At 39.8% G+C, this 15297-nt stretch overlaps 1 protein-coding gene and 1 long non-coding RNA gene across 3 annotated transcripts in view; one reads left to right on the top strand and one right to left on the bottom strand.

Moving 5' to 3' along the window:
- LOC139129765 (uncharacterized) overlaps nt 1-9854 on the top strand; it is a 29379-nt gene extending 19525 nt beyond the window's left edge. The window contains exon 3 of the long non-coding RNA XR_011551664.1: nt 8233-9854. This is a non-coding gene — a long non-coding RNA (uncharacterized lncRNA). The remainder of the gene's footprint in view (nt 1-8232) is intronic.
- Nucleotides 1-15297, bottom strand: part of LOC139129764 (uncharacterized) — a 31521-nt gene extending 16224 nt beyond the window's left edge. Inside the window, exons 1-3 of one of the 2 annotated variants that reach the window (XR_011551663.1) lie at nt 15209-15297; nt 14334-14720; nt 13050-13711 (exon numbers count right to left, since the gene is read on the bottom strand). Coding sequence is in view for 1 of the 2 variants with exons in the window: in XM_070695452.1 (XP_070551553.1) it covers nt 13137-13711; nt 14334-14720; nt 15209-15242 (996 nt within the window). In the remaining variant the exon portion in view is untranslated. Of the gene's footprint in view, nt 1-12881; nt 13712-14333; nt 14721-15208 lie in introns of those variants that run through there. The other variant, XM_070695452.1, reaches the window with a different exon arrangement.

The following is a 15297-nucleotide window of genomic DNA, read 5'->3' on the forward strand; positions in this document are numbered from 1 at the left end:
AGGGACGCACTGAATTTTGACATGTATATCAAGCTGTTGCTAACTGATTTTACAGAGGAGTATCCTGATTTTGCCATTCTTGCTAAAATTGCTCTTGTCATACCAGTGTCCTCTGCCCCATGTGAAAGGGGCTTTTCAGTACAAAATGCCATCAAACAGAGGGCACGAAATAGACTCAATCCTCAAAGGCTTAATAGACTAATGTTCATCAAACTGGTTGGCCCCATCATAGATGATTTTGACTTCATGAACACTGCTAGGTTATTTGCCGAAGGAGCTGCTGGCAGAGTGTGAACTCAAACCTACTGGACTTGCTAGGTGAATGCCATTTCAGAATATGGAATTACTTACCTTCTTGTCAATTTGCCAAATTTGAATACTTCTTCAAATTTCACAACGTTGTGAACTTTTGTCATTAAAGTTATGAGATAATTTCAATTATGAATAGTGTTCTTTGAATTGATCAATGAGGGCCCTCAGTATGAACTAGAATTTTCATGCAAGAGTTATTTTAAGAAATGTGCAACCATTTGCCGTGTTTTAATACTAATTGAACACAGTGAAGACCATGGCATGGATAAACACTAAAATATTCTTGTGAAATAAATTGGGACCCCCATATTTTGATGTAGGACTCCCATTTTCTAACACCAGGGGTCCCAGGGACTCTCAAAAGTAAAAAGTGATGTAAAACCCTGGTACGCGCCCATTCATGCCATTGCCAAGTACAAAAAATACTCGAATGGTTCATTCGTGAGAGGCTCTACAAATCTCAGACACGAGGCTCTGAAAACGCATGAAACTTCAGAGGGGTATAAATATGTACCTCGATGCAAAAAATGCTGCTCCAGGTGACTCGGTAGTGAAAAAGATACTGCAATCGATGAACACTGAACTATTTGATAAGCTGTCTATAAAACTATTCAGAAACGCTCATGCTCATGCAAAACTGTGTACATTGTGTACCTGTTTTCTCCCAGACTCATGACTTTAAATATATGATTGTATTCTGTTATACATAGAAACTGATAATACGCATTGTGAATACAAAGTAAATTACACGTATTATGCAGTATGTACCTTGCAATTGATGTTTGTTTATAAATAAAGGTTGTTTAAAGTAAAGATGATTCCATATCCCATCTTCATTTGTTCACAGACAAGGTAATAGCCTATTACAGTATAGGTAACTCTTAGTTGTATTTGATTGCGTTAAATTGCAGGCATAATATCAGGACTTGCAAGTTTTTAGCAGGATAGGCAACTTTTTAAAGTTACCAGTCCTGTTGACTGGTTGATATTTTCCACGAATTTCAAACACTGCTGTTGGTATACAGTGTGACTCAGTGTTTTGGCTGGGTTTTAGGACTGCATTCACTGACTGTTGGTATACAGACAGTGTGACTGAGTGTTGTGGTTGGGTTGTAGGACTGCATTCACTGACTGTTGGTATACAGGCAGTGTGACTGAGTGTCGTGGTTGGGTTGTAGGACTGCATTCACTGACTGTTGGTATACAGGCAGTGTTACTTAGTATTGTGGTTGGGTTGTAGGACTGCATTCACTGACTGTTGGTATACAGGCAGTGTTGCTGAGTGTTGTGGTTGGGTTGTAGGACTGCATTCACTGACTGTTGGTATACAGGCAGTGTGACTGAGTGTTGTGGTTGGGTTGTAGGACTGCATTCACTGACTGCTGGTATACAGGCAGTGTGACTGAGTGTTGTGGTTGGGTTGTAGGACTGCATTCACTGACTGTTGGTATACAGGCAGTGTGACTGAGTGTTGTGGTTGAGTTGTAGGACTGCCCTTATAAAACTCACATACTTATTTAAGTTATCCATAAGTCTGTAAATAAGTCTGTATATAAGTTGTTTTTTGTGGCAGATACCTACTTGTTTCGTTACAGACTTGTTCCTTTTGTCTATGGCCAAAGTTAGGTCTGTACATACTACTAAGTATGTGTATAGGCCGAAAAATGTAAATTAGCTAGGTAGGCATCGGCCATACAGACCTAAAAATTAGCATAACCACTTAACAATACATACTTAAAGCGCGTAAATATAAGCAGGTAAAATTGGTATGTAAAATTTACATATATTAATTAGCATATATAAGCAGGTAAAATTGGTATGTAAAATTTACATATTTTAGCATATATACATACTTCTTGACAATAAGTATGTATGTTCTTAAAAATTAGCATACATGATGCCTATATATTCAAGTCTCGATGCATGAAAAAATTGCAAAACCAGGAATTGACAACAGTGTCGTGATGCAGCCACATCCAACATTTTATGTATGATCATAATTATCATGCTTCTAAACTTGATATACCAGGTCAACAACTGAAAAATGGACAGTGATACCCAAGACAGAGGGCAGCTTCCAGCAGAGTTCATGGGACAGTGTACATAGTAGCCTTCCCAATACTTCCATCCATTACAAATTTACTCGGTTCAGAATCATTTTGTAATGAACTGTAGTGGATAGACTTGCCATGTAAGAAACTAAAAATTAGTCTTACCTCAACATAGGGAACAAGACAGCACAAGAAGCAACAAGACAACACAAGAAGCAGTTCTCTGATGTCAAGTTTGCAAGCTCTTTATTTCATAGTGGGAAGGGGAGGTTCATGTGAAAAACCCAACAGAACACGTCTTAAAGTCTGCATTTGATTGTTCACATTATCACAAGTTGTTTTTGATGCCATCCTTATACTTTCCGATCTTGTTCTGAAACTTCACATTGGTCTGTTCAGCTTCTTGGCCTTTGCCGATAGATACACTGAGAATAAAAATGATAAATAACAGACAAGGATGCATTACATGTGGAGAGTGAAATTGCTTGTACTTCGTCGACTATCCTTTATATAAAATTCATGGAAAGAGCATTCACGTGCTTAAATGAAATTATAATAATTTATATAAAATAATTTACCTTCTGATAAAAACACTCATGACATATCTATAAATTATGTTCGTTGTGATTACCAAATCTTTGCTTTTCAGCCTCATTCTCCCCATTGATTAGTGACACGCCATTCCAAACTACAACTACTGACTGGTGGTGATTGGGCCCAGGGTTCAGCACATCTCAAACAGAAGAAATGTAAATCAAAAAGTATCCCTTTATAATATTAAAACCAGGTCAAAGTTTAAATAATAAAAATATATGAGTATCTGTTGTATATCATCAATCCGGTCAAAATTTTGAATCAATGAGTAAAAATAACAGATAATAGCCTGGCTCTATTCGTTACTACAACTCTCCTTGTAATTAACGCACAGAGATAGACAGTGACAGTGTGGAGTAACACTTCACTGTCTATATTGAGGTACCAACCTCCATCATGGTTTAATTTTTGCCAACACTGTCCGTTCGTTTCGTATACTTGAACAGGGTTCGCCAAGAATGACATCAATATAGCGTGACTAAAGAAGTGAAAACTGCGAAAATTACAGAGACAACTCGTGGATAAGGCGTATTGGAAATTACTTACCGAATTTTTAAAGAATCTCTTCGGTCTATCCTGCCTCCATGCTCCGATCGAACAATGCATATGGGTTGTGTTCGTGTTCTACGGGACGATATTGCGGTCGATCTCAGAATCGGTCATCCAAGGGCCATCAACGCATCGTAAACGCTGTTTGTTGGTTTTAAATTCATAGCTAACCTGTACATACCCTGAATGATTATGTCCTACGGTAATTTTACGCGAAACTGTGTCAAAATCAGAGCGGAAAGAGGTGACGATTTTCTCTCTCACTCAAAACGTCCCAGTGTCAGATTTAATTTGCCGCTTAGGATTTGACCCGTGACCTTTTGGCAACTTGACCAATCATAAAGAAATCTTCACATGATCTACAATAATCTGACCAATCATAAAGAAGTCTTCACATGATCTATGACATCATCAGGCGTGATTCTAAAGTCCTGGGTTCAAAGTCTGATGACCCATGTCACCCACACACTCAGCCAGCTAGCAACGTGATCGAACACAGCTAGCTGTATGCGAGCCCGGGATGCGAGCTCGCGTTTGAAAAGCTAAAACGACAGAAAAATCCATTACATGTAAACCTTTACCAGATCATCACAACGCTCTGCAAAAACGTCTCCGACATACAAGTCTCGTGACTTACAAACTTGGCTCGATGATGACTTTCATCGCGCACGTCCGGTGTGAGTCGATGTTGAAACTATGCTTATTACGCTTGGATAGCTGCCTGGCATCATACGTAGTCGTAAGCTTTCAATCTACTCTGTGATCGGACTCGTAGTTCATGTTTGAAAGGGCCCGGTAAGAAAACACAAAAGAACCAGATATACGTTATTTTTTAGTTGCAGTTCTTTGAAAGACTAGGCTTTTAAAGGGAGATACGCACGTGAAATAAGTTCAAGCATATTTTACGTCGAGCTCAACGTTCATTTTTCGCAAAGCGTTTTTTGGCAGATCGTCCATGTAGCCGACACGGACACGAACTGTCTGATCGTTTTTTGTCTTTTTTTCTGTAGAAACAGTTACGCTTTTCAATGAGAACTGATCATTCGCAAAACGTACATGAAAAGTCAGTGATTGATTTTCTGTACCGATCAAAGTCAAATGGTAGTTTTTCACACAATTTGTTGAACTTCAAAATCAAAATCAACTATCACACATTTCCGAATATGCAGCGTATTTATTGTGCAGACTTAAAATACGCGACACCGGCCTGCAACAACATAAGTCTGTAGGAAATTAAACGGAATTGTTTATTTTGACCAAGTAGATAACAAAATAAGTGGTTATGCTCTCCGGACGTAAAACAATTAGGTATGTATGATCACAAAATAAGTATGTATGAAGTTCCAACCACTTATTTTCCCCAAAATAGGTCGTTTTGGGTCGGTACAGACCTAATCACTACGTAACTGCTTGATAAGTCGTTCAGTTTTCTACGGGTGCATTCACTGACTGTTGGTATACAGGCAGTGTGACTGAGTGTTGTGGTTGGGTTGTAGGAGTGCATTCACTGACTGTTGGTATACAGGCAGTGTGACTGAGTGTTGTGGTTGGGTTGTAGGACTGCATCACTGACTGCTGGTATACAGGCAGTGTTACTGAGTGTTGTGGTTGGGTTGTAGTACTGCATTCACTGAGTGTCTGTATAAAAGCAGTGTGACTGAGTGTTGTGGTTGGGTTGTAGGACTGCATTCACTGACTGTTGGTATACAGGCAGTGTGACTGAGTGTTGTGGTTGGGTTGTAGGACTGCATTCACTGACTGTTGGTATACAGGCAGTGTTACTGAGTGTTGTGGTTGGGTTGTAGGACTGCATTCACTGACTGTTGGTATACAGGCAGTGTTGCTGAGTGTTGTGGTTAGGTTGTAGGACTGCATTCACGGACTGTTGGTATACAGGCAGTGTGACTGAGTGTTTTGGCTGGGTTTTAGGACTGCATTCACTGACTGTTGGTATACAGACAGTGTGACTGAGTGTTGTGGTTGGGTTGTAGGACTGCATTCACTGACTGTTGGTATACAGGCAGTGTGACTGAGTGTTTTGGCTGGGTTGTAGGACTGCATTCACTGACTGTTGGTATACAGGCAGTGTGACTGAGTGTTGTGGTTTGTTGTAGGACTGCATTCACTGACTGTTGGTATACAGGCAGTGTGACTGAGTGTTGTGGTTGGGTTGTAGGACTGCATTCACTGACTGTTGGTATACAGGCAGTGTTACTGAGTGTTGTGGTTGGGTTGTAGGACTGCATTCACTGACTGTTGGTATACAGGCAGTGTGACTGAGTGTTGTGGTTGGGTTGTAGGACTGCATTCACTGACTGTTGGTATACAGGCAGTGTGACTGAGTGTTGTGGTTGGGTTGTAGGAGTGCATTCACTGACTGTTGGTATACAGGCAGTGTGACTGAGTGTTGTGGTTGGGTTGTAGGACTGCATTCACTGACTGTTGGTATACAGGCAGTGTTGTTGAGTGTTGTGGTTGGGTTGTAGGACTGCATTCACTGACTTTTGGTATACAGGCAGTGTGACTGAGTGTCGTGGTTGGGTTGTAGGACTGCATTCACTGACTGTTGGTATACAGGCAGTGTGACTGAGTGTTGTGGTTGGGTTGTAGGACTGCATTCACTGACTGTGGTATACAGGCAGTGTGACTGAGTGTTGTGGTTGGGTTGTAGGACTGCATTCACTGACTGTTGGTATACAGGCAGTGTGACTGAGTGTTGTGGTTGGGTTGTAGGACTGCATTCACTGACTTTTAATACAGGCAGTGTGACTGAGTGTTGTGGTTGGGTTGTAGGACTGCATTCACTGACTGTTGGTATACAGGCAGTGTGACTGAGTGTTGTGGTTGGGTTGTAGGACTGCATTCACTGACTGTTGGTATACAGGCAGTGTGACTGAGTGTTGTGGTTGGGTTGTAGGACTGCATTCACTGACTGTTGGTATACAGGCAGTGTGACTGAGTGTTGTGGTTGGGTTGTAGGACTGCATTCACTGACTGTTGTTATACAGGCAGTGTAACTGAGTGTTGTGGTTGGGTTGTAGGAGTGCATGCACTGACTGTTGGTATACAGGCAGTGTGACTGAGTGTTGTGGTTGGGTTGTAGGACTGCATTCACTGACTTTTGGCATACAGGCAGTGTGACTGAGTGTTGTGGTTGGGTTGTAGGACTGCATTCACTGACTGTTGGCATGCAGGCAGTGTGACTGAGTGTTGTGGTTGGGTTGTAGGACTGCATCACTGACTGTTGGTATACAGGCAGTGTGACTGAGTGTTGTGGTTGGGTTGTAGGACTGCATTCACTGACTGTTGGTATACAGGCAGTGTGACTGAGTGTTGTGGTTGGGTTGTAGGACTGCATTCACTGACTGTTGGTATACAGGCAGTGTGACTGAGTGTTGTGGTTGGGTTGTAGGACTGCATTCACTGACTGTTGGTATACAGGCAGTGTGACTGAGTGTTGTGGTTGGGTTGTAGGACTGCATTCACTGACTGTTGGTATACAGGCAGTGTAACTGAGTGTTGTGGTTGGGTTGTAGGACTGCATTCACTGACTGTTGGTATACAGGCAGTGTGACTGAGTGTTGTGGTTGGGTTGTAGGACTGCATTCACTGACTGTTGGTATACAGGCAGTGTGACTGAGTGTTGTGGTTGTGTTGTAGGACTGCATTCACTGACTGTTGGTATACAGGCAGTGTTACTGAGTGTTGTGGTTGGGTTGTAGGACTGCATTCACTGACTGTTGGTATACAGGCAGTGTGACTGAGTGTTGTGGTTGGGTTGTAGGACTGCATTCACTGACTGTTGGTATACAGGCAGTGTGACTGAGTGTTGTGGTTGGGTTGTAGGACTGCATTCACGGACTGTTGGTATACAGGCAGTGTGACAGAGTGTTGTGGTTGGGTTGTAGGACTGCATCACTGAATGTTGGTATACAGGCAGTGTGAATGAGTGTTGTAGTTGTGTTGCAGGACTGCATTCACTGACTGTTGGTATACAGGCAGTGTGACTGAGTGTTGTGGTTGGGTTGTAGGGCTGCATTCACTGAATGTTGTATACAGGCAGTGTGACTGAGTGTTGTGGTTGGGTTGTAGGACTGCATTCACGGACTATTAGTATACAGGCAGTGTGACAGAGTGTTGTGGCTGGGTTGTAGGACAGCATTCACTGACTGTTGGCATACAGGCAGTGTGACTGAGTGTTGTGGTTGGGTTGTAGGACTGCATTCACTGACTGTTGGTATACAGGCAGTGTGACTGAGTGTTGTGGTTTGGTTGTAGGACTGCATTCACTGACTGTTGGTATACAGGCAGTGTGACTGAGTGTTGTGGTTGGGTTGTAGGACTGCATTCACTGACTGTTGGTATACAGGCAGTGTGACTGAGTGTTGTGGTTGGGTTGTAGGACTGCATTCACTGACTGATGGTATACAGGCAGTGCGACTGAGTATTGTGGTGTGGTTGTAGGACTGCATTCACTGACTGTTGGTATACAGGCAGTGTGACTGAGTGTTGTAGTGGGGTTGTAGTACTGCAGTCACTGATCATGAGTGTCTGCACACAGGGAATCAACAGTACCATCGAAATGTTTAATGCCAGTAAAGCCTATTAAAAGAATGAGGTTACCAGTGGTACTTAGTAGGAGAGTTGAAATTCCACTCTCATAAAACTAAAAGTATCAGATAATGCAAAAGTTGACTTAAACCACATCTTTATTTATATCTTTCAGAATCTTCAGGACCACCTATTGCAATACAGTGAAGAGGAAAATATGAAATAATATTCCACAGTCATACTTGTAATGATGAATATAGAGTTGAAATTTTTATTGACTCTGAGGGCAGTATTGATGATGCTCAGACTACAGAATTGATGACCACTGCCACACTTTGAAACTTACAGTGAGTGAAATTCTGATGAAGACTGACACAATGTCAAATACTAATATTCATGGATCCAATGAAATTTTTGATAAAATGAACACAACTTGAACATTGCCTTGATAATGGTTGACAGTCACAACGAGGAAGATAATGTATTATGTTTCTCATTTGAAGAGACTTCACACAAGGATATAGAATGAAGAAGTTGAGGATTTAAGAGACTTTACACGCAAACATACATGTACATACTGAGTGATGCTTCCTGTCTCATTCACATCATGAGCTTTAGCTCCAAGTTGCCACGGGTGACCGAATATATTCTGAATATAATATTAGGGATGCAGTACAGAATTGATATGTTCAACAAGATTCACAATCACTGCTAGCCAGTTTAACTTACATCTGTTTATTTGGTATTATAATTTAACTAAATCTTTTGTATTATTATTTAAAGTACAGGTCTAAATATGCCCTACATGTACCGGTACTTGCACTGAAACCAATGTCATCAGTCCAGCAGTTTGTGTCTGTCAGTTTATCTGTCAGTCTTTGATTTGTCATTCTGGAAAAATCAGAACTCGAAATCTACTGATGACAGTGACCTGTTTATATAAGCCCTATTTAATGATGTTTGTAATTAGGCTGGTATGTCAAGAAATTATTTATCAAATCTCATGAAACCTAGTACAAATGTTGAGCACACATTGCTTTATCATTTGAATGAAGACATTTATCAGTGTCATTCAAATTTATTGCTAATTATCATATTTAATGAACTGTTCTAATTAGTTGGCTATGTTCAGAAATACCGCATCAAAATTGATGAAACTTGGTACATATGTTCATCTTACAGTACTGTTTTACTGTGCAAAGACATTCAAAGTAGTATCATTTGAATTCATTGCCAATTTGCATATTTGAAAAACTTTCATAATTAGTATGATATGTCTAGAGATGCTGTACCAAATTTGAAGAAACTTGGTACAGATGTTGATCTTCCAGTAGTGATATGGCATACAGAGATTAAATGCTGATTTGCATAATTAATGATTTTTCATAAAAGGCATTTATTTTAGTAGTGTCAGTAGCTAATTATAGCAGATCTTTTCTGTAATTAACATTTGGTTCTTATCTAGCATTCTGATTTTTTTATGTCAAGAGCCATTACTCGGACATGCCTGTACCAGTCAGGTCATTAGTCCCCACGGACACCGTCCGGGGGGACTTATAGGTTTGGTCATGTCCGTGCGTCCGTCCGTGCGTCCGTCCGTGCGTGCGTCCGTCCGTCCGTCCGTGCGTCCGTCCATTCACGCAGATATCTCAGAGACGCCTGGAGCGATTTCGTTCAAACTTGGTACAAGGATAGTACCCTACCTCATACAGATGCACGTCGATTTGTTTCACAATGCGATCAAATTTGGCCGTGTTAGAGGACTTTTTAGTTTTCACCCCCATAGACTCCCATGTATAAGGCAGTCCATAGACTCCCATGTATAAGGCCGTCCATAGACTCCCATGTATAAGGCGGTCCATAGACTCCCATGTATAAGGCAGTCCATAGACTCCCATGTATAAGGAAGTCCATAGACTCCCATGTATAAGGCAGTCCATAGACTCCCATGTATAAGGCAGTCCATAGACTCCCATGTATAAGGCGGTCTATAGACTCCCATGTATAAGGCAGTCCATAGACTCCCATGTATAAGGAAGTCCATAGACTCCCATGTATAAGGCAGTCCATAGACTCCCATGTATAAGGCCGTCCATAGACTCCCATGTATAAGGCGGTCCATAGACTCCCATGTATAAGGCAGTCCATAGACTCCCATGTATAAGGAAGTCCATAGACTCCCATGTATAAGGCAGTCCATAGACTCCCATGTATAAGGCAGTCCATAGACTCCCATGTATAAGGCCAAGAAAAATAAAAATTTAGTTTCTCATAGTATTCATATTGCAAAAAGGATGCAGTGACACAGTTTTTAGTCCCCACAGATAAAGTCCAGGGGGCTCATAGATTGGGTCATGTCAGTCCGTGAGTCCATCCATGTGAGTCCATCCGTTCATGCAGATATCTCAGACACTTTGACAAATGTCACGTGACCTTTGACCTCTAATATACATATTTGTCCATAACTCAGTAATCACTAATGCTACACCCTTCATATTTGGTATGATGGGACAGCTTATGACGCCACATATTGTTCCTCATTAATTATGTGCATATCTAATTTTGAGCGAGCCAATAGAGCCAGAGGTCTGATTTTTGGTTTGTAGGGATAACTTAGCAATACATTTTTTTTGACAAAATGTCACGTGACCTCAATGACCCTTGACCTCAAATATACATATTTGTGCATAACTCAGTAACCACAAGTGCTACACTCTTCATGTTTGGTATGAAGGGACACCTTATGACGCCACATATTGTACCTCATTAATTATGCACATATCTAATTTTGAGCGAGCCGATAGAGCTTGAGGTCTGATTTTTGGTATATGGATAACTTAGCAATACAATTTTTTGACAAAATGTCACGTGACCTTGGTGACCTTTGACCTCAAATATACATATTTGTCCATAACTCAGTAACCACAAGTGCTAGACCCTTCATATTTGGTATGATGGGACAGCTTATGACGCCACATATTGTTCCTCATTAATTATGCGCATATCTAACTTTGAGCAAGCCAATAGAGCTAGTGGTATGATTTTTGGTATGTAGGGATAACTTAGCAATACAATTTTTTTGACAAAATGTCATGTGACCTCGGTGACCTTTGACCTCAAATATACATATTTGTCCATAACTCAGGAACCATTAATGCTACACCCTTCATATTTGGTATGATGGGACACCTTATGACGCCACATATTGTACCTCATTAATTATGTGCATATCTAATTTTGAGCAAGCCAATAGAGGTAAATGTACGATTTTTAGTATATAGGGATAGACTATAGGATAGAAATTTTTTGACAAAATGTCATGTGACCTCTATAACCTTTTACCTACAATACACGATAATGTCAATAAATAAGTAACCACAAGTGCTATGTCCTTTATATTGAGTAGGATGGAAGAACTTATGACAACACATGCTTAACCTCGTTAATTATGCCCATATATAATTGTGGCCAAGTCAATAGAGCTGGAGGTCTGAATTTTGGCATATATGGATTAATTAGCAATACAATGTTGTTTTTTTTTCCAAAATGTCACGTGACCTTGATGACCTTTGACCTTCAATATGCATATATATGCATATCTCAGTAACCACAAGTTCTTTACACTTTGATTTTGATAGGATAATAGACCTTAAGATGTCACATCTTGTACCTCATTTATTATGCACATACGTATTTCTTGGCTGGCCAATACAACTAGAGGTCTGATCTTTTTCCTGATTTAGAACCATAACTTATACATGCCTCTTGTTCAAATTGGGAACAATGACATAGACCTATGTGTCCATAGATCTGAACATATACACTCCAGTGATACTTCTTAATGACCTCATTTCCCTGCCCAATCAAGACTAATACTCCTATTACAAGTGGGGACTATGTCATTGACAATGACTTGTTTTTGACATTTCAAGAGCCAGTACATGAAACTTTGTTTAAAAAATAAGCCTATGCCATTCAAACTGATGTCTTATTCATGTTTACAATAACATCCAATTATGCATAAGTCTCATGCCCTCATTTCTTTTTTATGTGCATCATAGCGACTCCAATTTAGTTACATTCACTGACAAATTCCCACTTACAAGTGGGAACTATGCCATTGTCAATGTCTTGTTGCTTCTGAACTGCGCTCATGCTTAGCAAACATCAGCAGTTTCCACGTTATATGGCTGGAGTTACATGTTCACTGAAATCAGTCTTCAGTTCTCTGTTAAGTCATAGCATTTTGAAGAGACTGTCATGTTCTCTTTGCTGTGAGTTGCTGGACATCAAATATCTCATGCTAGTGAGATATAATTTTTTTCTAGAGTTTGGATTCTAAAATTTACTGTATTATTTCAGTTCATTTTGTGCAATGTATTGTAGGTCTCTCACTGGTTCTAATATACTTCCTTTCATGCCCTAGTTTAGTTTTCCTTACCATGTATAGTTGATCCATATTTTTGGTCAAACACATAAGCACTTGCTATAATTATATTAATTATCGAACGTAACGTTTATAAATGCACAGATATTGCTAATATATTGCAATAAATGTTCATATTTTACCCAGAGACTTCCTTTATTCGTTAATCAAACACATGCCCTTTTATCTCCCATTTCAAGCAAAGTACATTTACATAAAGTATCAGTAAGACTTGCAAGTATTATGATTTTGTATTGTTGCACAAAAACCTCTATCGGCCACATCTTGCCTGCTTATAGTGATATAAAAATGGTTACCCCAAAGGCATGCATGAAATATCATGACCATTCAAAAATGCTTTTGCGAAAAATTCGACAAAGCCACAAAACACTGGCCTCCCCACTGTAATTTTCTTCAGTCCCGAATAGCTCATATTCTAATATGCTCACAATATTTACTCTCCGTTGTATACCTTTAGCATTTTCCATGTTTCAAGATTATAGCAAGGTTCAACTATTCAGATTGTAAAATGTTATAATGTTAATTCGTTTTATAGCTTAACATACCTCTTTTAACATGCCTCAGCTTATGATAGACCTCTTTCTGTTCACCAGGAATATCAGCGTCATCAACGATTGCCAGGATACGCTCATTCAGATTTCTTGCTTTGCAGCCAAACTTTCGGTGACAGTCGACTTCCCTGACTTTTTCTTTATCATCATTCTGAATCGCTCCTTCATATCTTCTTTCGTCTCTGTAGGAATGTTAAAGTCAAGAATGGTGTTCTCCACATATTCCATGAGTAAGTCTCCCTCTATCACCAGCTTTTGGCCAGGCTTGTTGGTCTTGTCTGTACCTACAGGCAGGAACTTTAGGAAAGCAGCCATTAGTTCTTGCTTTATTTCTAAAGGAATGTCAACTTCATCGACTATGGCTCCGACATTTTGAGTGAACTCTCTGCGATCGAAAACTAAATCAGAATGAGTATCATTCAATTGTTGTAACTGTTCCTTTATCTGAATCCATTCATTCATAAGTTCATCAAGTTCAGAAGCTCTAGCTTTGTCCTCTTCGACTGACATTCCTCTTAGAATATCTCTGTCTCTAGCTTTCTGCCTTATTTCTGCCTGCTTCACTGTAACGTTGGCCATTTGCGCTGGAATTTCAGATTCAATTTTCTGGTTCATTTCTTCAATCTCGTCGACGGATAGATGGTATATCTTCTCACCTATATACAGAAATGAATGATAACCATTAAAGTAGAAGATAACAAAGTAGTTTTCTCCAAACTAGATCTCAGCATTATGGAATCTCACTTGTATAACTCAATAATTTTGCAGGGAATGTCAAAAGGGGCATTGCAGTTGGAGAGTTGTGTCTATTTACATTTTCAAATTATGAGTGGAGCTTTATTTGCCTGGGCATAGGAAAGGTCCTAATTGCAATTGTTACGGATTGACTGCATTTCTTATAAGCTTAGAGACATTTTAAGTGATTACTGTTCCATGTCGTAAAGTTTAAATTTACATTAATAATGCAGACAGTATTTTGAGAGCTCATACGTGAAGTCTTATGTATAAAAGTATATCAAATGTACGTTTCGTGTATTATTTGTTTTGCATATGTCAGTCTACTCATCAGTAAAAAGATTTACGCACTAGCAAACGTCTTTAATAATACTGATCTACACATACGCATCCCAAACAACATTTTAAAAACCATTTACGCAAAGATAGAGACACATACGTGACCTGTCTACCAATCGCATTGTTCGACTTTATCACAAGTCTTTATTTGTTGCCAGTCTACACATCTATGCTATGATGTGTAAACGTCATAAGAATATGTACCTTCAGTGTCTGCCAATTCCTCCTGACATAGCAGATACTCTGTATGGTCAATTGATGTTCCTAACGACAGGTAGAGAGCTCCAATCTCGTCCAGTAGCCTGTCAGACATAAATGTGCTCTTCACCATCCTGTGAAGACTTCCACTTGAATAGTCACTCATCAAGGACTCCAGGGCTTTTGATGACTGGCAATCCATAATATATGAAATGCTGCCTTTACCTATTTGATGTAACTTCATACCATCTCTGCGTTGATCTAGTTGTTTCCCAACCAATACCGCATTTTCTTTTGTATGTTCGTTGGAGTAGAAGGCAGCAGAAACCTCCCTAACACGTTTCCCTTCCTTCGGAATGATACCGTCTGGTCTTACTTTTACTTCTATTTGACCTGAAGTGACAAAAGGGAGCTGTCTTATTTTATGAGTACATTACTTTGTACTTGTACACGTTGTCCGTATCCCAGAGTAAGACAAGTTCACAGTAAAATAGTTAAGGTAGCCATTATTACCTCTGATCATTATAAACTGACAGTAATTTTAGCACCACTCGTATTCTAAACTTTTCCTTCTTAAAGACAGGACAGATTCCGCTCCAGGGATTGCAATTTGTTTGTATAGTATAGAAAACTATAATAATTTGCACCGGCTACAATTGTCCTTGATGTTTCCACCTGTTATTACTTTCAGTCGACATCTGACATGTCCATGATCGTATTTCAGTGAAAAGTAGAATTTTGTGACAACTGGCAGTTGTGTACGTCTTCAACCACGTAGACAATACTAGGACTGTGTATATTCTACGTATTTCAGTGACCGCTTGAAACGCTGTACATTTTCGTTCCACATATTTTGAATAAAAACTATTCTATCTTCTTACATGGATGGCGCATTCGCTTGTTTTCCTTCGCCATAGGTGGTGAGAAGGAGAAAGCTTTGACAGTCGTTTGGATTTATGGACTTCCGGTT

The sequence above is a fragment of the Ptychodera flava genome, chromosome 3, assembly GCF_041260155.1.
Source record: "Ptychodera flava strain L36383 chromosome 3, AS_Pfla_20210202, whole genome shotgun sequence".
Classification (NCBI taxonomy): domain Eukaryota; kingdom Metazoa; phylum Hemichordata; class Enteropneusta; family Ptychoderidae; genus Ptychodera; species Ptychodera flava.